The 24,703-nt window shown below is 37.0% G+C and overlaps 1 protein-coding gene across 1 annotated transcript; it reads left to right on the top strand.

Annotated features, from left to right (window-relative positions):
• Positions 1-2,521: 2,521 nt before the first annotated feature.
• Positions 2,522-19,788, top strand: LOC139717574 (SH2 domain-containing protein 4B-like). The gene is made up of 9 exons (XM_071629081.1): positions 2,522-2,723; positions 4,995-5,151; positions 6,227-6,238; positions 12,756-13,011; positions 14,590-14,752; positions 16,787-16,970; positions 17,511-17,635; positions 18,469-18,689; positions 19,106-19,788. Exons 1-9 carry the CDS (start codon positions 2,552-2,554, stop codon positions 19,226-19,228), a joined length of 1,413 nt encoding a protein of 470 aa, XP_071485182.1. The 5' UTR covers positions 2,522-2,551; the 3' UTR covers positions 19,229-19,788.
• Positions 19,789-24,703: the final 4,915 nt, after the last annotated feature.

Here is a 24,703-nt window from a genome sequence, read left to right as displayed (position 1 = left end):
AGAAACCAAGTTTATTGTGTGTGATTGCTGTTGTAATGATATCTGTACATTCCTATGTAAGATAGGCATCCCAAAACTAGCCTTTCATAATCAAACTCTTGTGTTTAATACACATTCTGAAAGAGAGACAGCTTCTCGATATATGACAAGTTTTACTTCCTGTTTTCCACCCAAATCAAATGCTGTAATTAAAATGCATTCTTTCCCTTACAAATCGCTTACAATACAGGCTTAGATGGCAGTTTACTTTTATTTCTGACTTGGGTTAGAGTACTTGATGAAACAGAACCTACAGATTCCATATAAGCTTGATATGCTAGCAGCTGCCAGTACTTGACAAAGACAAATGAACAAAACCAATGGGCATTCCCACCTATTATTTTACATATTTGATGTTCCTCATTTGATTACAGAAACTTACAATGATCTTTGTAGGCATTGTGTCAAAAGTATTCATATGCTGCCATGGTATGGCTGTCCAGAATGTTCAAATGAACGATTCTTTCGTCAAGCTGTTTTTCATTGCAACTTTTTGACAAATTGCCCTTTATTGACGTACATTGTAAATAAGCACTGAGCAGTTATGATGAATGTCATGCTTGTACGATCTATTCAGATGGGATTCAAACTCATGACTGCCTGACTGCTAGAGAGCATCATATCCACTAGACTGGGTACCTAGCTCCCGTCCGATAGCCAGTAATACATGTAGTTCTTATCTCTGCTTGTATCAGCGGATGCTGCATATATTCAAATTAATGGTTCTTGCATCAATATTTTTTTCCCAACTGATTGACAAATTGCCCTATCCAGGATGTGTTTCCCAAATTTTATTTGTGTTTCAAGGCAATCATGAAAGATTGGTTTAAATCAAGTATGTAATGAGGCAAAGTGTATGTACATTGTACCTCCAAGTAACCTTTACACTGTTGAAAATGGGGCTATATAAGGTTTTAGTACCATAGTATTAGAGTGTTGAGAACTCTTCTATCAGTCTTTACATTTATAAATCACTTTTTTTTAAAATTATGTATCAATTGTGGTTTTTCATCTCTGGTTAAAGTTGTTAATATTCCTTAATCCTTTTAAACTCAAAGACACTTTGATAAGGTTATAATTTCTTCTTGAATTCATGTCGAATAAAAGAATCAAGTTATAGTGTTTGCATTTGAAAGTGAATTTGAGCCTGTTGAAAGCATGACATATGACCTTATATATGCATGATTGAATGCCAGCACTGTAAATTCTTTCTTGAAACTTAAATGGAACTTGAAATCTCAGCATTTTTCTTTCATTTAGTCCAATTTTGATGAAAGTTTCACTATGGTATTGATTTTTATTACCATTTGAAGCCTACTTGATCGTTGAGTGCACCAGTTTAGACTTCTGAATACTAGAATATAAAAATGTATCCAGCATCTATAAGAATCACCAGTAAACACATGTGAGGACAAACAATTTAAAGTGCAAGTCAGATATTGTAATATGGATGACCTTTCACAATGATGCCCTGATATGTTGGGAGTTCACAGAGCAAAGAAAAAAATAAACACAAGGGCCCGAATTCATGAAGGTGCTACAATTGAAACCATCGTTTAAACCATGGACAATTTTTATGGAGCGCCAAGTGTCGCATGGCCTATTTCGTTACGAAATCAGTCATTTCATCGACGACATGACTGATTTCGTAACGAAATAGGCTATGCGACACTTGGCGCTCCATACAAATTGTCCATGGTTTAAACGATGGTTTCAATTGTACCACCTTCGTGAATTCTGGCCAAGGTGCCCAATCTCTCATTGTGTGTCTACAACTAGACTTCACAGTTGAGTTTCTAATAATTGCATAATCTATTATCTCTTCAAAGATTAGCAAGTGTAGTGGATCCAAATGGGATCTGTTTGTTGTCTGTCACAAATGTTAATATTTACCTGCAACACTCACATGACATCTAAACTTTACTCCACTTGTGACCAATCATTGGTCACAGATGCACATAAGGAGTTTTCACATTACTCTGTACGGTCCTGTCCAAGATCATTTAGCTGAGGTCAAAGGCCACCAAATGTCACTTGCTCATTTTATTGATCCATTACTGTCTATGCATTATTTTCCTGTGGAAACTCACATAGGTGTATAGTATTTCTGTTCTTCAGATATTGATGATGGTTCACACTGCTACCTGTTGTACTTTTAATTCAATTAATTTCCTTCTGAATCAACATATGAATTATGAATAAATTTTTCAAAGTGAGGTGGACTGAATTTGGCAAGTGCTTTGTGTAGGTCATGCAGTGATTTGTTTTGTTTTGTTTTATTTTGTTTTTTGTTTTCATTTATAAAAAGGGTGGCACATATTAAACATTGTTGGAAAGCTTACTCTGGAGAATTAAAAATTCCAGAATCAGGAAAGTGATATTTGGTGTTGATTTCAGGCTTTCTTTATGACAGGTCGCATAATTTGTCATAATTGAAATGCAATTTTTATAATTAAGTACTATGTTATTCTCAGCAGACCAGGTAAGGGAAGCTGTCCCGTATCAAGCAACCATGCTGCAGCAGATCCTACGGGACATGTACGTGGACCCCGACCTTCTGGCCGAGTTGTCCGAGCACCAGAAGGAGCTCCTCTTCGTCAAGATGCGAGAGGAGCAGGTGAGGCGATGGAAAGTCCGAGACGAGGCGGAGAGCAAGAAGCCAGTCAAGAGGGTCCCTAAACCTGGTGAGTGATGCCAGCTTTTCGGAGCCACCTGTCTTCATGTAAAATCACTGTAGATCAGTTCTTTTTAAAAAAAAAATATATTGTATCATTTGAAGGCGGATGTCGTTGGTAACCCTACGTGAAATGCATTTTAGCGGGTGGGTTGGTAATTGAATGAGGAATATTTTTTAAAAGGGGTTCCATAAGTCTAGATAGAGATTCATACTTCAAATTGCAATAATGATGCATCCCAAGGAAACAATATTAGACTTGCACCCTTGAAGATCTTGATTGACACTAAAGAAACTATAGAGAGAAAAAAAGAGAGGAAAAGAAGACAATGGAAGGAAAAGGAGGAGAGGGAGAAGAAAAAGAAGACTGATGGAGACAAAAGAAATTAAGATGTGAAATTAAAGAAACAAAAAGAGAAGATATTACTTAGAGGTATGTAGCCTTCAAGTATTAATTTTCAATTTTGCCACGTTACATATTTCAGTAGATTCTTAAAACCGTCATAGAGATGTAGCATCTCTATAGATGCCAAGATGGAAGTATAATTGAAAGGGTTTTGCGTATGAGGGGAAATAAACGTTATCCCATGTGGAAGACTTTGTCTGTATTAATGCATAATATGTACAACGTTGTATACGTATGTAGTCTTACTATAATTTCTCATTTGATGTTTCTTAACTACATGTATATGAGTGCCGTATCCCTGCAAAAAACTGCATTCCTGCAGCATTTTGCCATTTTTTATAGGAAGTTCATGTTGGCAAGCATGTAATCCTTTTGCTTCCCAACAGATAAAGAGGTACCACTAAAGACATGATACTGTGCACATTCATGTGATGAAGACACACGATCTAAACTTGAATCACTAAATGATTTTTATTATTGTCAAAGTTGGTATGTTTACACATGAAACTTCATATCTAGAGATATCCCCAATTTTTGCATCTTATTGCAATCCTGAGTGAGAAATTATGAAGAAGATTCAGCAAAAATGTGAGTCGTTGAATAACCTACTTTTGTCAAGAGTAACAGCCTGATTTTGATGATGTCACAAGTGCCCTATGCTTTCTGAAGCCTGCGGACGCGCTTCCTACACAGTTTGTGCAGTATAACTCAATCCCAAGCTATTGTTCGAAGGAAAATGGAAAGCAATGCTCTTGATCTGAGTTTTGAAGTGGAAAGCGGCAAAATGGAGGAATGAGGAGATGATACTGAGTCATGATCCTCAAAAACAGATGTAACATTATGGGAATGTGCTCCAATGCAACTTGCTAGTGCGCTCCATTTGCTGGCTGCTAGAACAGCTACCGTGGAGAGGTTGGCAGGCTGGATAATGCATTCACTCGTGTACACATGGTACACAAACCAGACTGCTGTCACAAATCTGTAATTCGAGCAGGAGCTTCACTTTCTATCATCATCTACTGCCATTACTTTTAGAATAGATTTTGAAGCCATTTCACAACATGAAAGAGTTTGAATATATTGCGGGCAGTGGGTGTGAATATCTGATTCAGATTTTTTTCATTATAATTTCAGGTTGTGCAAGCAGCGTACGCCGCAAAGCTCGCGAAGAGTAACAGTGAGTTATTTTGTGTGACGACATGCAATTCATAATCAACAGTCCAGATTACTGATTTGGTTTAAATCGAAATGAGTGTTTGAAAATGACCTACACTTGTATCAAGTATTTCCTGTGATTTTGGTGCAATTTGGTTCCATGGAATGAAAGATACATTTACATGGATATGAAAGTACATCAGTGTCAATTTACATATATGCATTAATGGGTCGCTGTGAAAATATGTAGACCACTTGTGACGTCATCAAATCATCGGGCGATATTTCACCACGAAAGTACTTAGGTGCACTTAGTTGCAACAGGTCCACAGAATGAGGGTTAACATTCTCTTTTTATATTCATTTTCTAAGCTGCAGTTGGCCTGCAAAAGTACAGGATTCACTTTTAGGATGTTCACAGCTTTCACTAGAGGTATTGTTTGCTGATTTTAGGATTCTCTTTGAAGTTCCAGTTTAATCACACTTGAGGACAGTTAGATGAATTGTTGATATTCAGACGATTTAATTCTTTTATGTATTTTTTGTTTTGTCATCAAGTTTGCAGTGATCTTTTGCCTTTATTTCCGTGTTGTCAGTCAAATCCACTATTTATGTCCTGTCACGTTTCTAAAGATGCACCTGAAGAATGCTACCCCTTCTGTTTACAAAACTTATTTATGAAGACATGTTTCTTTTTCTCTCCACCTATTCTCCCTTCAGGGAAGAAATCAGTGGAATGGCTGCAAGGACGTGATGGCTGTGAGTGGGTATGGGTGATGGGTGACCACAAGGATGACCAGTCCATAGAGGAGATATTGGAGAGGGAGAGTCAGGAGAAGGCACGCATCTTGGCTCAGGAGGAGGCAGGAGCGAAAAGGTAAGCATATGACAAAACAGCCAGTCAGAAAATATTTGACTAAATTCATGTTTCCCAGAGTTGTATAATTCATCTTCTTGAAAGCACATGATCAAAATTGTCAATGAACCCAGTGCATTATCACAGAGATGACAATAGGAAATTTATGTACTTTAATGATAGAAGGACCACAAGACCCCCTATTTCAAAAAAAGAAATGTATTGTTTGAAACTGAGCATGCTCTGAGTAAATACATTAGTGAATGCACTTTCAAAGTTATTATAGTAGATCCAGGGGTTGGGCAGTGATTGATTTGGGGGGGGGGGGGGGGGGGGGGGAGCAATATTGATCTTTACTTATTTGCTTATTTTTTAACTGCATAGTTAAATTTTCTAAATGCAGTGTGCTTGGCAGGTATTTTTATCAGTGTGATGGAACATTGAGCATATGGACATTATGCCCCCATAGAAGCCCTCAAATTTGCCCCACACTCTAAGTTTGCAATATTCTCAGGTAGTAGTCTGCAAGAATGCAGGGAAGATAAACTGGCAATACTCAGGTGAGCGTAAGACCCCCGTGTTCCTCTGTTTAAAGTGAAATTGCATACTGTATTGTTATGAAGTTCTGTTTTTATTTGTGCAGCTTGGTTTGTTAGAATTAGAAAAGCAGCATAATCAAAGACAAAATATTAGTTCAGTTTTCTTTTGTCATATTATTCAGGGGCGGATCCAGGAATTCTGTAAAGGGGGGCGTGACTAATATTTCTGGTGCCACTTCCGGGTTTCATTTCATTTTTTTTTCTTTTTATTTCTTTTGTTTTTAACGAAAAATAAAGGGGGGGGGCGTGCGCCGGTTGTGCTCCCCTCTGGATCCGCCACTGTTATTTTAGATCCTGATTTACAGAAGTCTTCTTCAGTTGTATTTATACAGTTGGAATCATGATCGATTAAGTCTTTTGGCCAAATTTCATCCCTCAACTGCAGACTACGACTGATCACTTGTACCATTCCTTACCTCATCTGTAACTTTTAATATCTGCTTTGCTGCATTTGAAATGACCGAATCGATTTATACATTTCTCAACTCACATTTTAGGTTACAGCAGAAGTGAGTATCTCTAACATTTCTCCAGTGCTGTGGAATGTATACCCAAAGCACATCATCTCAGTTACAAATCTGTACGAAGAGAAGTCACAGACATTTTCATATTCATTAATAAGTCATTTGTAAAACTTGAAAAAAAAAAAAACTTAGATAAAAGAGTGTAGCCATTTGATGTCATGTGCATTCATACAGTAGTAAATTGAAACCATGAACTTCAACCCAAAATTCATTTAAAAATGAGCTCATTGTCACACCCACTTTTTCTGTGTTTCTGAAGTCATGCATTCCTTATTTGCTTCTGCATGAAGATCAGTATGTTGGTTCAGCATCCATAGAGCAGTCGCTCATGCACAAAAAAGAAAAAAAAACAAAACAAAATTTTACCAAGCGTTGAATTTGAAAAGTTTTTGACATACCTTTGTTGTAAAGATGAATAGCAGTGCTGCCATATAGTATTTTGCCATATTTTTGTTTTTCTTCCTCAAAAGTAATAGAATATGGTTTTGACATGAAAATATGAGCTTTCAAAAAAAATTGATTTAGCATGCTTCATTTGTAAAATGTCCCCATCTCTAACCAAAAAAAAGAGTTTTAATTATTTCTTTGAGTTTTGCTTCAGTTTTTTTTTTTTAATCTGCAGAGGGTGGCAGCCCTTGAAAAGTAAACTACAGTTAATGTAAACAATGATTTTTATCAACGAATGAAAATGAATGATAGTCAAGTAAATAGTCAAATAGTCACCAGGTGTTTCTGAACTGTCATCTGATAAAGATATATTATGTGGTGGTCCCACTATCATGATTGGCGCCACAATTGAAATTGTGGTCTTAATCGTGGAACACTCGTGGTGATCATATCAAATCTTATCAAATCTTATCAGATCTTGAGGTCAGTCGTTTGGATGCTTCAAAAATTTTGTACGATTAACACGATTAGTTTTTGATCGTGATCATCCCATCAGATCGTTTTGGATTGTAACAAAACGCAGCGAATCTCATCTATTACGCTTCTTAATCATGCTAATCGGGATCAACTACTTCACTTCTTCCCACTTATTTTTTGCACACTTTCCCTTGTTTTACTCACAGACTGTATATTTTGTATTCTGCGAGGTGGTAGCCTGCATATTTAGATTATCTTTTCCAAATGAGCAATTGTATACTTGTATGGCCATTTTATTGGCATTATTTGTGAGGTATGTATAATTCAATTGCTTATCATTTCTTGAGATTGATATTGTATTATAAGAAATATATGTTTTATATAGAATACATATTATCATTATCATATTACCATTACTGATACACAAAAATGAAGTTCCCACAATCAAAAAAGGGTAACATTTTAAGGAAAACCAAAAATTGCGGGGGGGGGGGGGGGGGGGGGAAATGGCAGTGATTTTTCTGCACATAGGCCTATTGACGACAATGTCAGTACAAAAAAAAAGAATTATTTCCTGAATCGTTCCTGAGTGACCGCATATAAAAGCAAATGTTTACTTTTAAAGTAACTAGAGTACTTTTTTTTTTTTTGGGGGGGGGGGTTGTCTGTGAACCATTCCTTTTCTTGTGTATATATTATGATTAAATGCTGTCATTGTTTCATCATCCACTGTTTGACCTCTTCACATCTATTGTGGCACTTTTCTTTTTTTTTTATGGCTGATTGAGCTGAAATCTAGAGGAAAATGGCTGTGGTAAACCCTCATTAAACTGTAAAAAAATTATCTAGTTTATTGAAAGGACTGACATCAGATGTCGTAACCAACATCTAACAGCACATGTCGAGTGAACATAAGAAGGAGCAGTTCAAAAATATCTCATCTTTCTTTTAGATTCTATTTTGTCATATTTTGTCATATTTTCTACATGGATTTCACAGGAAAGCGCAAACATTTTCTTTATTTTTTTTTTCTGGAGAAGAGGGGCAAATGGTCTGATCTATTTCTTTAGGTTAATAGGGGAGGGACCATCTGAGATTGTGGCTGGTCTGAATGATCCTCACCCTCTTCCTCTCTGATAACTTGATAGCCATATGTAATGCTACAAATGTCACATTTTCATCAACTTCTACCTCTCAACCCTTGTCATGATCAATGGTAGTGGATTGTGAAATCCATTGTCAGCCAGGCTATGATATTCCCATTCGGGTCCAGTCGTAGCTCAAATGGTGGTCACTTTCGATCCAGATCATGAAAGATATCGTATCCTATCTCACGAGACTGCATTGGTTCGTGGTAGTCATATTGGAACATATCAGAACCTAGCTGAACATATCAGATCAGGGATCCCGATTGTAGTTATCCTTTTAGATTGGCACCAATTGTTGACTCAATCGGGACAATCCTATGGGATCGTATTTGAATGGGAAACCAGGTCGTAACAGATCGGATCGCGTGAGAAAAACTAATCTTAACCACATCTCATCCAAGCGTACCAACACGTATCAACTCGCATCACCTCGTAACCAAACGTGAAATTTCAGATGAGTTGAACAAAACTTCCACGATTAGTTACAAAAATGTCCTAAATTGTGGATCGCACGATAGTGGGAACGCTGCTTTAACATCGTTCATGGGATGAAATCTTGGAAATGTGATGTTGTAGGTGCTGCTTGACTGGCCATATTTCAGTAAACAATGATATGGTACACACAATGCATACCTTGTTGCAGATACATGCTTCTGATGAGTAGTTTGAGGCTTCTATTTGTCAACACTTTCTTGCGTTGATGCAGGATGGAGTGAGCATAGATTTAAGTACTTAAGATTTTGAATGACAACCAGGAAATAATTTTCCAACTCAAATTTGATTTGCCAATTCAGCTGATGAATATCATTTCAAATGGTATCCTGTACTCTTTTTCATGGAAGTACGGTATCATTTGTGTAGCAGCGCCATAAAAAGTGCATGTAGCAAAGTGCATAGTAAAGTGTGATGTGATACTAGGAAAATTATTACCCGGATAACACTTCCGGCAGGCACTTTGAATCAATGTGAATACGATGTGAATCTGCTTCTATGCATTCACTACATTGTGGTAACAGAGAACTTAGGCCTATAGATGTGCTGTACACCGTCGTTGTCTGTCCTGTTCTTACATTTGAATGTCGCACAGTAATTTGAGAACACCCAACTAGCTCACTGAAACTATCATCTCTAGTTGAGCTGATATTTAGTTTTTCATGGTCACAATTTGTGCCTGTGGGGAGTGAAAATGGAAGTCACATATAATGATTTTTCCGCAGTGACCATTCTCTTTGCAGGATGTCATGCATACAACATGCAAAGTTTCACAAATTGCATCAGATTTTGATATGAGGCTAGGTACAAGACTGGGTAGAAGTTTGATGGTGGTTTACTGCCACTTGGTTTAATATCAGATGGTCTACTTCCCAGTTCGTCTAACATCATTACAGCTAATCTCACTCGGTCTACTGTAAGTTTCATCTAATGCCCATTTGGTCTAGTCTTTACTTGGTCTAATGCCCAGTTTGGCTAATCATCATTTCATCTCATGACCAGATGGTCTAATCACAATTTTTTTTTTCTCCTTGAATTTTTTTCCATTTTGTCAAATAAACTGTGGGCATTATATGAAATGGGCATAGCCTATCCAGAAGTAGACCAACTGGTAATGAGGTTAAGTGGCAATCGAACTAAACGGTCATTAGACGAACTGGTTGTAGACAAAACAGGATTAGATCATGTGGGTTGAGACTAAATTGCTATTAGATGAAGTGGGAGTAGACCAAGTGAAAGATCACCATGATGGTGGTTTAATGCCACATGGGGACCTCACAGATGGTATTCCAGGGACACTCTGTTTTCAGGTTGCCAGTCCATCCGTCCCAAATCTTGTTATTATGACATTATGCAAGATTTCTTGGTACCTGGCCCATGATGCTACACGAGGTATAGATATCTCATGCAGATCAGATTTGAGGCAAAATCCTATATTTCATTATCATTTGGCAGACTTCTCACTTAAAGAATTATCATGATATACGTTGAGATAGGCAGAGAAGAAGTTGTTTTGATAAGATATACGATATCATAATACTGTGTATATGATAATAATTCAAGACATAATGTGCAAATTGGGAACACTATGTGCAATTGTAAGCAATACAGTGATGACATCACTACAACAGCTGCCATGAAATATTATTTCAAAAGACTTCCTGATAGTTAAATGGTTTCAATTGTATAAATTCTTGTATGTTTTCGCTTGCTTTCACCAATATGTTGCGTGTATATGCAGTTCTTTTGCCATAATCAAATCCTTTAATAGCTGTATTCTCATCGATGAAGGTATTGGACTGGAGATATGGAAAAAATGAGGTAAATTCTGTGATGAACAGCATTTTATGTTGCTTGACTGCATGCACCTACATATGTACTTGTGAAACAACATATGTATAATCCTTATAATATGATATTTCCTGGTTGATTTGAAGTATTCAACTTGGAGCAGGGGACGGATGGAAAGTACCAGTTTAAAGAGCATTTGTATAAAAAGCAAAAAAAAAAAAAACTTTTGAAATGATCTATTTAAACATTAATATATGTGTTTTGTATAACAGATGAGCAGACAGACAGACAAACAAACAAAACCACTCTGTTCTGTAAATATTCCACATTCACAATATCGCTTTGAATATGAGAAAATTTGTCATCATTCCATGTGCTCATGTGGGCAGTCACATGATTTTCATTTTTTTAAACGTACATTGTTGGTGAGTCTAGATTTATTCATCATCACCAAATTTGTTTATGAATACAGTGAGTTGGAAGAATGAACACCTTCCTTCGTCAGTTTGAATGTCATTCATAGATCCATGTGCATATATATTTTTTGATTTGCCGCATGTTTCGTTTGCATTGTTTTGCATATGTTGCATTCAACGTTTCACCCTCATTATGCATGTTATGTCCAGCCAATTCAGTGCTAGCCTGAAATAATTGACGTCTTAAGCTCCTGTACATCACATGTAGAAACTTGTGTGTATTGAAGTTACACCAACAGCATTTTCAAACATTACTGCCTTCTTTCACTCAGACATGCAGTGAGCTCCAGTAGTTAAAGGAACTATGCGATGCTAATGCATGTTGACTTGTGTTGATTCATGATGCCCTCAACATCACTTATGTGGTCATATGAATATCTAAGTGTGTGTCATATATTTTATAATTTTCTACTTTTTTTTCATCAACTTGAACGTGCCCACAAAATGCCGTCAAAATTGAGATTTTGTCAGTGACATCATCTGTTAATCATTGCTACAGTGCTGATGTACCTTTCCGTACACAGAGCATAACTTGCATGTTTCCATGTAACTTAATATGATAAAGGACAGACATTACAGGGAAACCTGCAAGTTATGCTGAGTCTAGGGGAACAGTGGCGGATCCAGAGGGGGGCGCAACTGGCGCGCGCCCCCTCTTTATTTTTTTGCTAAAACAAAAGAAATAAAAAGAAGAAATGGGGGGGGGGTGCGTGCACCCCCCTTTAATTTTGTATGGACGCCTCCCCTATACGGAATTCCTGGATCCACCCCTGGGGAAGCTGCATCCCAATGTTTTTTGTTAATCATACATTTTAATAGTACTTTACCAGTGATTGACAATGATGTCACTGGCAGAATCTCTTGATTTGGAAGTTGTGTGGGTTTTTTTTGTGTGTTTTTTTTGTGGGGTGTTTTTGCATTTCCAAGTAATCTGAAGAAAAATAGTTGAAAAATTCTTATGAAATATATAGCCCATATTTATGCATTTAGCCACGTGAGTGACAATCGAGGTACGATGAAGCAATACAAGTCAATATACATTTGCATTGCATAGTCCCTTTAAGCTTTTAGCAAAGGTTAAATTGTTGAGACAAAGCGAAAATTTATTCTTAAGACTGCTCGGTAATACTAACATGAATAGCTGCTAGTTGTTTATATTATATATATATATATATATATACAAGAGTTACATTCTTGAATGAGAAGTGTGGTGTTTGAGTGTTAAACTCATCACTGTCAGACTCTATTAACTGATCGATATCAACATTCAAACAACAAATTCAATCTGTCCTTCATGAATACACTTGTTTGATGCCTCAACAAGGGCTATTTTTCCCCCTCTTTGCTGGTATTTCCTGGATGAAGAAGACGTATTGGAAAACAAATCATTCAAAACCTTTTTTTTATCAAGGAAGGAAAAGTGGAGTTGTAGGAAAGAAATGCATAGGATAATGGTGTGATTATAAATTTGTGAGAGCGTATCTCAGCTGTTGTGGAAACCAAATTCTATGACCCAGTTTTCAGCTAATTGCATATCAAGAAATGTTTTTTTTTTCACTTGATAAATTTTCTTTTTTTTGTAAGTTGCATTATAAAATATATATGGTACATTAAATTTGGATTTTTTTTTTTAAATGCCTCTGCCCGGAAGGTGCTGGAGGCATTATTTATAGTTGATATATGATGCTTTTACAAAATAAAATTGTTGTTTTAACATTATCTTGTTGATAGAAAGCAGGAGGAAGAGGAGATGAAGAAGAAGGAGAAAGAGGAGGAAGAAAAGAGGAAAAAACTGAAGGAAGAAGAGGAACGACTGAAGAAGGTAGCGGAGGAGCTGGAGATGAAGCGGAAGAAGGCCGAGGCGGAAGCCTACGCCTCCCTGAAGGAGATGAGGCTCCAGAAGGAGAAGATGGAGAGGGAGGAGGCGGAGAAGAAACGCAAGGAGGAGGAGCTGAAGGAGAAGCAAGAGCAGCTGAGGAAAGCCAAGGTAACTAGAAAAGTGCTCAGAGAGTGCAGACCTCTGCCAAGTATTTCTTTTTCCTCCCATATCATGATTTCCAAGCTATGTTATGGTCCTACAGTCATATCATCTGCATCATTAGATTCCTTAACCATCAAAATATATACTCACTGCCTACCAGCTGCAGCTATAGCGCAATTATAGCTCTGAGGGTCACAAAAGCAAACACACCATCTAGCCTTTATGGTGGACCCCATCAGTGATAAAGAATCCTTCAAAAAAATTTTTTTTTTCTTTTTAAATTTATGAGTTTTGATGGTGATCAAGATCTTTACCAAAATTGAATTATTTGTTCCTCCAGTCATTATCAACTTCTCCTGAAAATATAATTCAAGTCCGTTCATAACTTTGTGAGTTATCTTGTGAACAGACAGAAAGACTGACAGACAGACAAACCAATGCTAGCTAAAACATATTAACCACCTTGGTAGAGGTAGTAATTTGGAAGAGAACCAAGGCCCTGATTTCACAAGAGCCTGTCACTATTGTCTGGCTAAACAGCAAACTGCTTTGGCATTTTTGCTTGTTATGTTAACCGTCGCAAAATATTTTACTCGTTACATCAGCTAAATTTGGATTGGTAGTGGTTGGGTAAAACCATCAGCACTCGATTACACACAACAGGTGTGAAGATAACAGATGCTATCCATTCTTATAAGACCTGAAGGTTGGTAACTCTGTTGAAGTCACTGACAATTACAGTATTACTTTCATGCTTCTCGGCTGTGCTACAAGCTGTATTTTGCTGGTGGTGTAGCATCAGTGTAATGTTGAAAATTGAGTTTTCAAACTGCAGTGTAACCTGCAAGATGTCTTTGTACCTTTACATTCTTCTGAAATTGAAATCTTCTTCAGATCATGCTCCAAAACTGATTTCAGCATGTTTTTATATAACAAAATAGTTAATAAAAGTCATTATGTTGAAGAAGATGTGAGTGTATCAAAAGGAGATCAGGATTAATGAGAGTGTGTTAGGTTATTTTTATGATGTCAAATATTCCTTTGCCGCCACTTCCATAGACCCCCCCCCCAAAAAAAAAACAAACCAAACAAACAAACAAACAAAAAACAAAACAAAACCAACAACAACAACAACAACAACATCAACATATGATATAAAATACATGATCATATTTTTGTCATGAGGGGGATATTTTTCATTTATTTTAAAAGAGTTCAAGGAGATTAGGATGAAGAAGAGTGTGTTTGGTAGAAAGCATATCAGTTGACTTTTTGATATAAGATATGCTACTCGACTCATCTAGACCCTACCCCCCCCCAAAAAAAAAAGTCTAAAGTTAATGACTATACCGTTGGTATAGTACGATTACATGATCTAGAAAATGGTGGACTTGAATAGTCACTCATTTGAAGAGAACATAGCAAGTGTCTCTCCTTGGTGAATTAGACCACCAGAATCTTGACTCTAAGGGATGGATTTGGTAAGGGTTAGTGAAAACTTCCTGAAGAATTCTATTTGCATAGGGAGCATTTACTTGATCAAAGAATAATCCTCTTGTTGTGTTTGTGACTGACTTCCTACAGGAACAGCAAGATAAGGAAAGGAAAGAGAGGGAACGGCGGCTCCAGGAGGAGGAGGAAAAGAGAAGGAAGGAGCTCTACATGAGTCTCAAAGAGATACGAGAAAAGCAGAAGGCGGCAGCCATGAAGGAGCGGGACCAAGCAGACAAAATCTTTCAGGTCCAGTGTACGTAGCCCAGTCTAGTTCAGTCCATTCAAATCATGTAGGCTGTATGCCTTAGCCTTAAAGTGTACCATTACCCTGGAAATCAAATTTGTGTACAGCTAGAATACACACACAAAAAAAAAAAAACAACAACAAACAAGCAAACAAACAAAAAACACCCCAGCCATAATTTAAAGATAGCCCCTGAAAGTATACATATTTTGATAGATGAAATCATATCTATATAACAATTTTGCTCTTGTGCTCCGCTTGTTTAAGCTCTGCTCAGTGAGCTCTGGTACTGATGTGGGCATGTTCTAGCTATTCACATACGTTTTTATGACTAATATCGAGATTTTTTGTTGATCGGTCGGCTGATAACGTGCACGCATTGCATATCAATATCGTTCAAGACGTACTTGACAAAAAATAACGATAGCACGATCGTTCGATTTGAAAAATCAGGGGTTTTTTTTGTATACTCTTTGAAATTGACATTTAGACCCCAATAAATAAAAATCGGAGTGACGAAAAATTCTAATATTTTACAGAGGGCATGTCTCGAGTATAATCTACAAATGTAGCAAACATAATACTCAGGGTACTGATACACTATAAATGTTGAAACAGGAAATATGATCATTTCAGTCGGTGATTAGTCTTTGGTATCAAAATTGCTTCTTTCACCTTGCATGGCCATAAGTTTACTTTCAAGGTCAAATATGTGTGTGCATCATCCCATCAAATGTGATCTGTATCAATGATTTGCTCAACTTCTGGTGCATCACTGATTTCAATTTAGTCTCATGCTTCCAGCGATCTTCCAGATCTTCCAGTTTCTTCAGTGAAGGCGTTCACAGGCTGCTAGCTATTTTGCGTAATTCTTATCCCTTGTCTGATATGTCATTTGGATAACCCAGCTGGCTGAGCAATAAGAGTTCTTGTGGATAGTGTCGGTTTTTAGCTGCAGAAGGCATGTTTTAATGCTGTTGCTATCAAATTCAGAACTGATAGTGCAGCCCTATGGTTAAAGTTTTGTGCTGTGAAGAGGTTAGAACTCAGCTCCCTTCTTGGAAGGCATTCTCGATTCAAGATTCTGATCAATAACGTATGCGATTCAGCTGTTTCTGAGCATACCATCAACATGCACACAAAATTGGCTTGAAACTTACATTCATCTTGAGATGGTAAAGGGAGAAATGTGGATTACATAGACTAACCCCATAATGAAGTTAATGATTTTAATCATCCAGGCCTGACACATTTGCCCTTTAGGAAGGCACTTTGTCCACATTGCTGCTCTCCACCCAGGAGTATAAATGGGTACCAGGTAGGATGAGGAAGTTAATGTTGGTTGATCAGCATGTGCGCGCCTGTAAAATGGTGACTGGCTGGAATGCTCCCCAGGGACTGGAGAGTGAGCACTGTCAGTGCAGATTGGAAAAAATGTATCCAGTGACCGGGATTATGATAGTCTGTAAAGCGCATTGAGAAGCATGAAATGGGTTATATAGATATTAGTTATTATTATTAGTATTAGTATTATTGTTGTTGTTGTTGTTGTTGTTGTTGTTGTTGTTGTTGTTATTATTGTTATTATTATTATTATTATTATTATTATTATTATTATTATTATTATTATTATTGTTATTATTATTATTATTATTATTATTATTATTATTATTATTATTATTATTATTATTATTATTATTATTATTATTATTATTATTATTATTATTATTATTATTATTATTATTATTGAGTTCTGAATACATATTGGCTCCTAGTGATCTCAGAGTAGTCTCCAGCAGTCAGCTATTGTGTGGAAGGGTCAACTGGCTTGCAGAAGTCCACAGGAGTGGACAAAAACTAGCCAGTGAAAGGTAAGGTGGATTGCACTCAAAAAGTTACTAAGCAATAAATTGATGCATCGATTGATTTACTGCTTACTTCACTTTAATGTGATTTTGAAGTAAAATGAGTGTAAAATCTGTTTGAAGTATGGATGCTGTCACTCTTTGTGTGTACTGATTTGACCTCCTCCATACGATACAGTGAGAGAATCAAAGAAAGCAGACAAGGATCGCAGCCATCGTGCCAGGATAGCCAGAGAAGAGGTCAGACGGTCAAGAATAAGCAAGGACCTATCAGGAATCAACATTGAGGAGATCCTAGACAACAAGAAGATTGTTCCTCCAGAAGAACCACCAGTAGATGAGAAGCCTAGTCTACCCCCAAGGTAAGCTCTTACTTATTTTTCCCTTCTCATATTGTCAGGATGCTGATATTAGGGAGCTTTAGATCTGCAATGAGGACTTTTAAAGGGAAAAAAAAAGAGACTTGTTCTGCACATGCGCAAGACCGCTTATCAAAATCAATCTCGTGTCTTTTGGGTTTTCACCATGGTTCTGAACCATCTTAGCGTCTGCTCATTTTCATGATGCAGAGAACAACTTTATTACATTATGAGAAACAACAATGATTCTCAAAGTGAAGGGAAGTTGTGCAAGTGGTCGTACAGAATTCTTTCATTTCCATAATATCTCACAATTACAGATTTTGTGATGGAAAATCTCATAGCTCTTGAGATGCGGTGATGTATCTTTTGTAATCCCAAACTGTGTACGACGAACTAGGTATTGACCAATGTGTTGATGACACAGTTGGTTTGACTGAATCCATGTTATCCTACGATGCAGTGTGTGTTGTCTGGTTGGTGTATGCTCCTGGTGTTAGCTAAGAGTTTTTCCCATATTGAATATCGTGTTCCTGCCTACAGAAAGATCATCAGGACTCCAAAGCCCACATCTCACCAGGCCGTAGTGGAGTGGTTCCAGAGTGAAGAAACAGGCAGGCAGACAGGACTGGTTACAGGCTCCAATGAAGTGGCCCCCTGGTTTCATGGTAAGGTGTTTAGGCTTATCCTGGTCGAACTCTGTCTCATGGCTCTAATTAGCATCATAGCACTGTAAGAGAGATTACAGAGTATGCATTCTAGAGTTTAGCCGCAAAACTTACTCAATTTTAAGTGTCATATGACAATATGCCATGGAGAAATTATGTGGAGAATGGAAGCAGATCCTTTCTCCAACAGAGATCAAGTTAATGCTAACAATGGTGAGCAAATCATTTTCCCTTTGTTTGGCTGATAGTGTGTCCTGCCATATAAGCATTTGCAAAGAGGACTTTTCATGTTGTTGATGTTGTGTGTAATGTTGTATAGTGTAGCATAGTTGGTTATGTGTTTCTTTTCTCTTAGCCACGCTGTAACCCTGCACCAAACTCAAACTTATTGGATACATTTGTGACTTTGGACTATGGACATATGGACTATGTCGAGTTCAGGGGCATTTTGTTAGAAATCAGGGTTCACAAGTCCAGGCAAAAGTCTGAAGTGTCACCATTTTGAAGCATACATTTGAAAGAAAGCAGCCAAACTTTTGTAAAATGTAAACTGCTTGCCTTTGTTTATATAACATGGGAGTGATATATGCAAAAAATCAAGAAGTGTAAATATTATATATCAAAGCGTAATAGTACATTGTCATTAATATATGATATAATTTTAAACAGCCACGATCATTGTAAACATAAGTAAAAAAGAAATAAGAAAAAAATTGGTAGCCCTGACTAATACAAATCAAATTGTGCAAATGTGCTACTAGCGTAAATTTCGATGTATAATCATAAAGTGCTAAATACAAAGATAATGATGATAATGATAAATGTCGTGGCAGGTATCATCTCTAGACAGCAAGCAGAATACCTCCTGTACCCCAAGGAACCAGGCTCCTTCTTAATAAGAGTCAGTGAGCGCATCTGGGGCTATGCCCTCTCACTCCGGGACAAAGAACGTGCAAAGCACTTTTTGATAGATGCATCGGACGGCATTTACCGCTTCTTTGGCCAAGACCAGATTGACCATTCATCCTTAGTGGACCTCATCAATTATCATAAGGTGAGTGGTCTCCATGGCAGCCCCTCTTACCATGACATTGTCAGTAAGATGGAGTCCCAGAGTTTACCATATTGCATTGAGGCATTTGATCAGTTAGTAAATGAATATTTATGTTGTCTGTATCAATATTTATATATCTTTTGTTATTGTTATTATTGTTATCATCATCATCATCTTCATCATCATCATGATTGATATTATTTTTGTTGTTATCAATGTAGTATTATATATTGATTAAAGTCAGTCTTATAGGCAGTTTTTATCATTGACATTATGATTATTATGAGTTCTAGTAATAGCAGTAGTAGAAGTTATAACAGTAGTATTACCCCAAATAGCTGCATGTGCTCTCACAGACATAGTGACACCTTTTCATTTTGTTGGTTTGTTTGTTGATTTGTTTGCCCCCATCCCAGAAAGTGCCAATTTCTGTGATGGGGAGAGAGATGTTGTTGACGCCGTGCGGCCAGGCTGCAGACAAGCCACCCGACTATGAAGAACTCTTCTCCAACCTCAAGAACCAGAACACGGCACTTTGACACCTGACCCTTGTGATGTCAGGCCGCCTTGGGGTGAATCCATGGGAGTTGATGTAGCAATGATGTTGCTTTCATATCCAGCATTTATCTTCCTGTGGAATTCCAAGTGTGCATCTTGCTACTGAATTAAAAATTGGTTGGATGGGTTCTGGGAAGCATTTTAATCAAGTTATGAATCTCTATTGTCTTTTAGGAACCCACTGTGCATGATATTTCATATTGAAAGAAGAGGTGGTTTACTTGAAGGAATAGCCAGCGCCAAGCTGTGTTGTCATAGCTTACAAGGCAAAGACCAAGTTGCTTTGTTGACTGTGATTCTTCAGCAAAATTTGGAGGAATGGATTGCGATTTGATGGATATCTCAAACTTGTAAAGATATATTATGACTATAACATGCATTGTGCCTTCTGTTTTGCCATAGTAGAGCCCGTTGCTCACTGTGGTTCCTTGCATGATGATGAGGACACCAGAACTAAAGGGTGAAAAGGGTAAAGGTCAGCATTCTGAAAACAGCATGGATGCTGATCAGATACATCATTTCTCATTCATGATCAAATGTATAGGAGTTTGATGTTGATTTTAAAAAAAAGTTATTTAGTTATATTTTTCAGTGGTAAACGTGGTAGTATTGCGTGGGGAGCACCAAAATGGTCTTTTCAATTAGAAATGACAACTCACATACAGGACTTTTATCACAACATTCATTACCAGGTGATGGTTGCAGACCATCGATAATATATCCGGATAAATGTCGTAGGCATTAGAGAAAAATCAAAGGAAATTTAATGTATGTTTGATGCCTGGATACCAAATCCTTGCCTGGTATAAAGTCATTTTTTTACTGTTGTTCACTTAATGTCATATATGGCTTGCAAAACCATGGGAGCTACCTTCTTACAAATCGCAACTCACCATGCAGTTATGCATCAGAGCATGTTGAGCAAGTGTAGCCACATTATAGGAATGTATGTGTGACTAGCATTCCTGCCTTTGTAGTTGTGGCAGCATCACTTGTAACATGCAACCAGAAGCACTAGTCTACAGAATGTATAAGGGGTGATGGTACTGACTGCAAGGAGAATATACAAATATATCGTATATCAATATTCTATCGTATATCAATATTCTCCTCTACAAGGATCTTTGGACATTTTACTGCATGAGAATGTTGGATGTTCATACCAGGACTCGTGTTTGACACCCAAAGGGGGTAGTGTGTTTCAGTTTTCTTGTAAACTACCAGTACTCATGTAGAATTTTCTTTTCTTTACAGAAAAAAAAAAATGTGTTTATCTTATACTTCTCCAGTTTTATACAGGGTAGATCTGTCACCAGTATATGAATAGTCTTCCATGGGGCTCGGTTAAGTCTTCACAACATATCAGATTTCATCTCATTTCCCAGATATCTATTGACTTTATTCGTCTGCATGAATAAAAAAGTGCTTCCATGTTGGAAAAGATTATGAGAAAGTAAGACAGTTGGTATTTCTGATTAAGAGAACTATAGTGGACTGGGTTTTGTTGTTCTGGAAATCAGGACATTGACATTTGCAGTAGGCAAGATGGTAGTAGGGTTGTATCTTATACTTGTATATCATGGATTTGATTTTGTATTTGCTTGGAAGCAACGGATATATACTTGTTTTTATGTAGATATTTTTTTTTCTGTGTGTATTCTTCATCCAACTGGTTTTTAACTATGGAAATGAATGTTCAGGGTTATGGATTTTCATGGTAAGGAACACCCACTCTGAGAATTGGTGAAATGGTATGTGATGCAGCAAAGAATACATGAAGCAAACTGGTATTCTTATCTTAAAAAGAGGATGTGCATGTATTTCCTATAAAGTTTGTATTTAATGCTTTTGAATGTTAAACAAAAACATGTCACTTCGTTAACTATTTGAAGAAGTTACGTATCATCTACACCAAATATCAGTAGAGCATTTTTCAAAGAGTTTTATGCATACAACACACATTTTTGATTTGACGGCACATATTCAGAAATGAGATCCTGTCTTGAAAGCAGCTATGGTCAAAGATTCACAGAGAAAATGTTAGAAAATAAATGATCACCTTGAATTTAAAGATGACTTTCTGCTAATTTTGATTGTGGATATGTTTTAAGTAGGAGAGGAAGATATCATGAGACAACGAATGACGCAGATAATTTTGAGACGACAATTAACTTTCTACTGTTGTACCGGTGTAAAAGCAGGATCATGCGGTAGTCTTTTTCTACACTGCTTAAATGGTAGCTTGGCAATACCAAGTACTCTGAATTGTGTTGATTTTTTTTTTTTCAAATCATCCAAGTCCATCAGCAGAAAAGCTCATCACTGAGTAATACATACATGTTCACTTGCAACTGATTGACAAATTGCCCTACATCGACGTAAATAAGCACTGAATTGATCAGTGTTTTAGTAGTAGCCATGATAAAAAAACACTGATCAATTCAGTGCTTATTTACGTCGATGTAGGGCAATTTGTCAATCAGTTGCAATGAAAACATCTCAACGGAAGAAAATCATGAATTGAATAACAAAGCAGTACCCGTTGCATGCTATAAGGATTAGAACCAACACTTGCTTTCGGGCGAAAGCTCGGTGGTCTAGTGGAGATGACACCTGTCCGGTGATCAGGAGGTCGTAGGTTCGAATCCTGCTCGAGTATGTACGCCCATGATTTTTTATCATGGCTACTACTAAAACACTGATCAATTCAGTGCTTATTTACGTCGATGTAGGGCAATTTGTCAATCAGTTGCAATGAAAACATCTCGACGGAAGAAAATCATGAATTTGAATACATGTTCACTTTTTGTGTAAACCAAATCTTGGTTTTTATCACACGCAAGGTCATACAAAAGTAAAGAAAGTAAAGGTATTTCTGATTGCAGCGTTGATAATTTGATTACGTCTCTGTCCAGTGCTTTGCTGTGCTACAAAGAACTTGTTTTTAACTTGAATTTAAGATGTAAATCTTAATGCAAGTCTAATTGTATTAACAAATTTCATTTTTTTTTTTGGATTAGAAATCAGTTATAGTTGATGAAAAATGTATACAATGATGAGTAGATCATACAATGTGTATTTGATTGAAGAAACTTCTTTGGATAATACTCTTAGCAATGCATGGACGGTCTTGGGTCTTCACGTTGTAGTGGCCTTTAGGTTTCTTGGTATACGTTGGGGTCAAGTCATGTGGAGCTGGGTCGGTGTACAACCGAGTGCGAATGACTCGGGAGTTAATCCTAAAGATGTGTTTGAATTCGACAAATGTTTTACCCAGATTGTAATGATGCCAGCTTATGGAAATGGATGCGTTATGCAAGCTGAAAACATATTGCAGAGTACACAGAGTAAGCTCACAGCATGATGAAAATCACATTCATTTAAGTCTGCCCAGTTAGATAGAATAACCACTTGCAAGCCGTCCACTCTGATGTTGCATAAATCAGAATGCTTGGTTCTCATACAATGTCTAGCAAATTTTGTCTCCATTGTTATAAGTGGATTCATGTTTGTGTGTCAAGTCATGTTGTCTTAAGTCTTCCGGGAGAAATTTATGCCCGAATTCCAAATTCATGAATGCTGTGTTATCATGTCACTCTCATTGTATTCCCAATGTGGAATCTGATGAAGCCTTTCATTTCATCTATTCCAGTACTACAGCAATTCAGTACTTTAAGGTTCAAAGCAGTACTTAATAGGCACAGTGTACTGTTTTGTGCACCTGAATCATTCTAATCACACAGCCAGCGTCTGATGCTGATGTCGTACTTCACATTATGGGCAATTTGTGAGATAAATGAATGTGACAGGTGTCAGTAAATGTACTTGCAATGCAATAGATGGTTCTGTCATTAATTCATATTGATGTTTTCTAGTAAGTGTTACGATGCAAAGTAAGTGTTACACGGTCAAAGCTGACTGTCGGGCTTGAATTGGAATATAGCCGTTTGATTTAGCGCTTCAGCAAATTGTTCACGAGTAAGAGCCAAGGTTACATGAAGTTCAAGAGTGGACTGAAATGACATTTTACCTCTGAAAATCAGATAAGCAACAGGAGTGAGTTGACGATATATATTAGCCGATGTTAATTGTACCATGATTTACAAATGATTTACAAATGTCTGGAGAACTCATATGATCTACATCAAATGCCTCGTTTTGTTTTTACACACACTTTATAAAAAAGGCACAGCTCTTTCTCTTATGATTCCAAAAAGTATTAGTTCATTTCAGTTTTGATACAAGAAAGCAATTTCACCTTTGGTTCAGTATGCCTCTGAACATTTGTCTTTCATCTTTTTTATTTATAAATGAGCTTAGCTTTCAGTTTGGAGAATACTTGCATAACATAATTATTTGTGAATCAAGATAGTGATGAGAGAGTACTGATGAAAAATGCTACCTGACATGACAAAAATATTATTTTTTCTTTTTTTCACAAGCATTTTGTCGCAATATCACAGTACTATGAAGACAGTAAATAGAGAAACCTCAGTGGTTAGAAAATCCATAATGAAGCAGGAAAGGTCAAACTATGTAGTGATCTTTGTGGGTGGAAAAAAATTGTGTCTACTTAATATTTTTTATTTATTATTTTTGTTTGATTTATTTTGTGTGTTTTGTTGTGTAATTCAAATGAACACAGCTTTTTCTCCGTAGCTTCATGTTTGCCAGGGTCACATTGGTAGCACATTCCATTTGTATTATAAGAAAGGGTTGAAGCAAGACTAATCAATTAGAACTATCATTCCACGGTGCCACTCTAGATATGGGCACACTATTACCACAAGAGCAGCAGGCTGGTCTGTCAGAGGGCAAAGTTTGCACCCCAGGGGGTTGAAGGAGAAGATCACGATAAGTATACTATTACATCTGCGTTCTACCAACTTTTGGTGATAATTGCTGAGAAGTAATTGACAGATCAGATTTGAGAAGAGAGAGTGGTGGCTTTCTGAAAATGTTTTGTACGTTGTATTTTGCAGTACATTCTCTCCACTTTTGCAGATTAAAGGAAAGGGACAGTGAGATTTCTCTTTGTTTTATTTGAATTCAACTTCAGGAGTTAATAACCCAAGATATGCACGGCAAGCATGGGTATACTAAAAGTGGGGTAGATTGACCAATGACTCCTTATGGACATGCATAAGGGTTAAAGCAGTTGTGGAGCAGCCTTTCTTAGAATGAATGTGAATGCATGTGAGTTGATTTAATATTGGCTGTACAACTGAAAGTACACATGTTGCAGTGTCCAAGTAGTGTTTTCATGCGGTATTTGTACATGACAACTTTGTGTGATATTTACAATGATATATGTAGATTTACTAAATGTGGGGCATATATTGATATTCATGTTTGGTTTGCTAGGAATAGATCATGCTTGTAGGTATCTATCTATTCATCCATCTATTTATCATTTAGATATTTTGTTACATTGATGTATTGGCACCTTTCGAGAG

This window comes from Diadema antillarum, unplaced genomic scaffold (genome assembly GCF_040938485.1).
Source record: "Diadema antillarum isolate AM-2024a unplaced genomic scaffold, OU_Dant_1.0 scf00000077, whole genome shotgun sequence".
NCBI classification, from domain to species: Eukaryota; Metazoa; Echinodermata; class Echinoidea; order Diadematoida; family Diadematidae; genus Diadema; species Diadema antillarum.
This window is presented reverse-complemented; position numbering and strand designations above follow the sequence as displayed.

Bases quoted from the DNA above. Each gene is read 5' to 3' on its own strand.
- LOC139717574 (XM_071629081.1), top strand. From the start codon at position 2,552: ATGCTGCAGCAGATCCTACGGGACATGTACGTGGACCCCGACCTTCTG. The intron at 14,753-16,786 runs GTACGTAGCCCA...CATACGATACAG, and splicing joins CAAAATCTTTCAGGTCCAGT to TGAGAGAATCAAAGAAAGCA. The intron at 16,971-17,510 runs GTAAGCTCTTAC...TCCTGCCTACAG, and splicing joins AAGCCTAGTCTACCCCCAAG to AAAGATCATCAGGACTCCAA.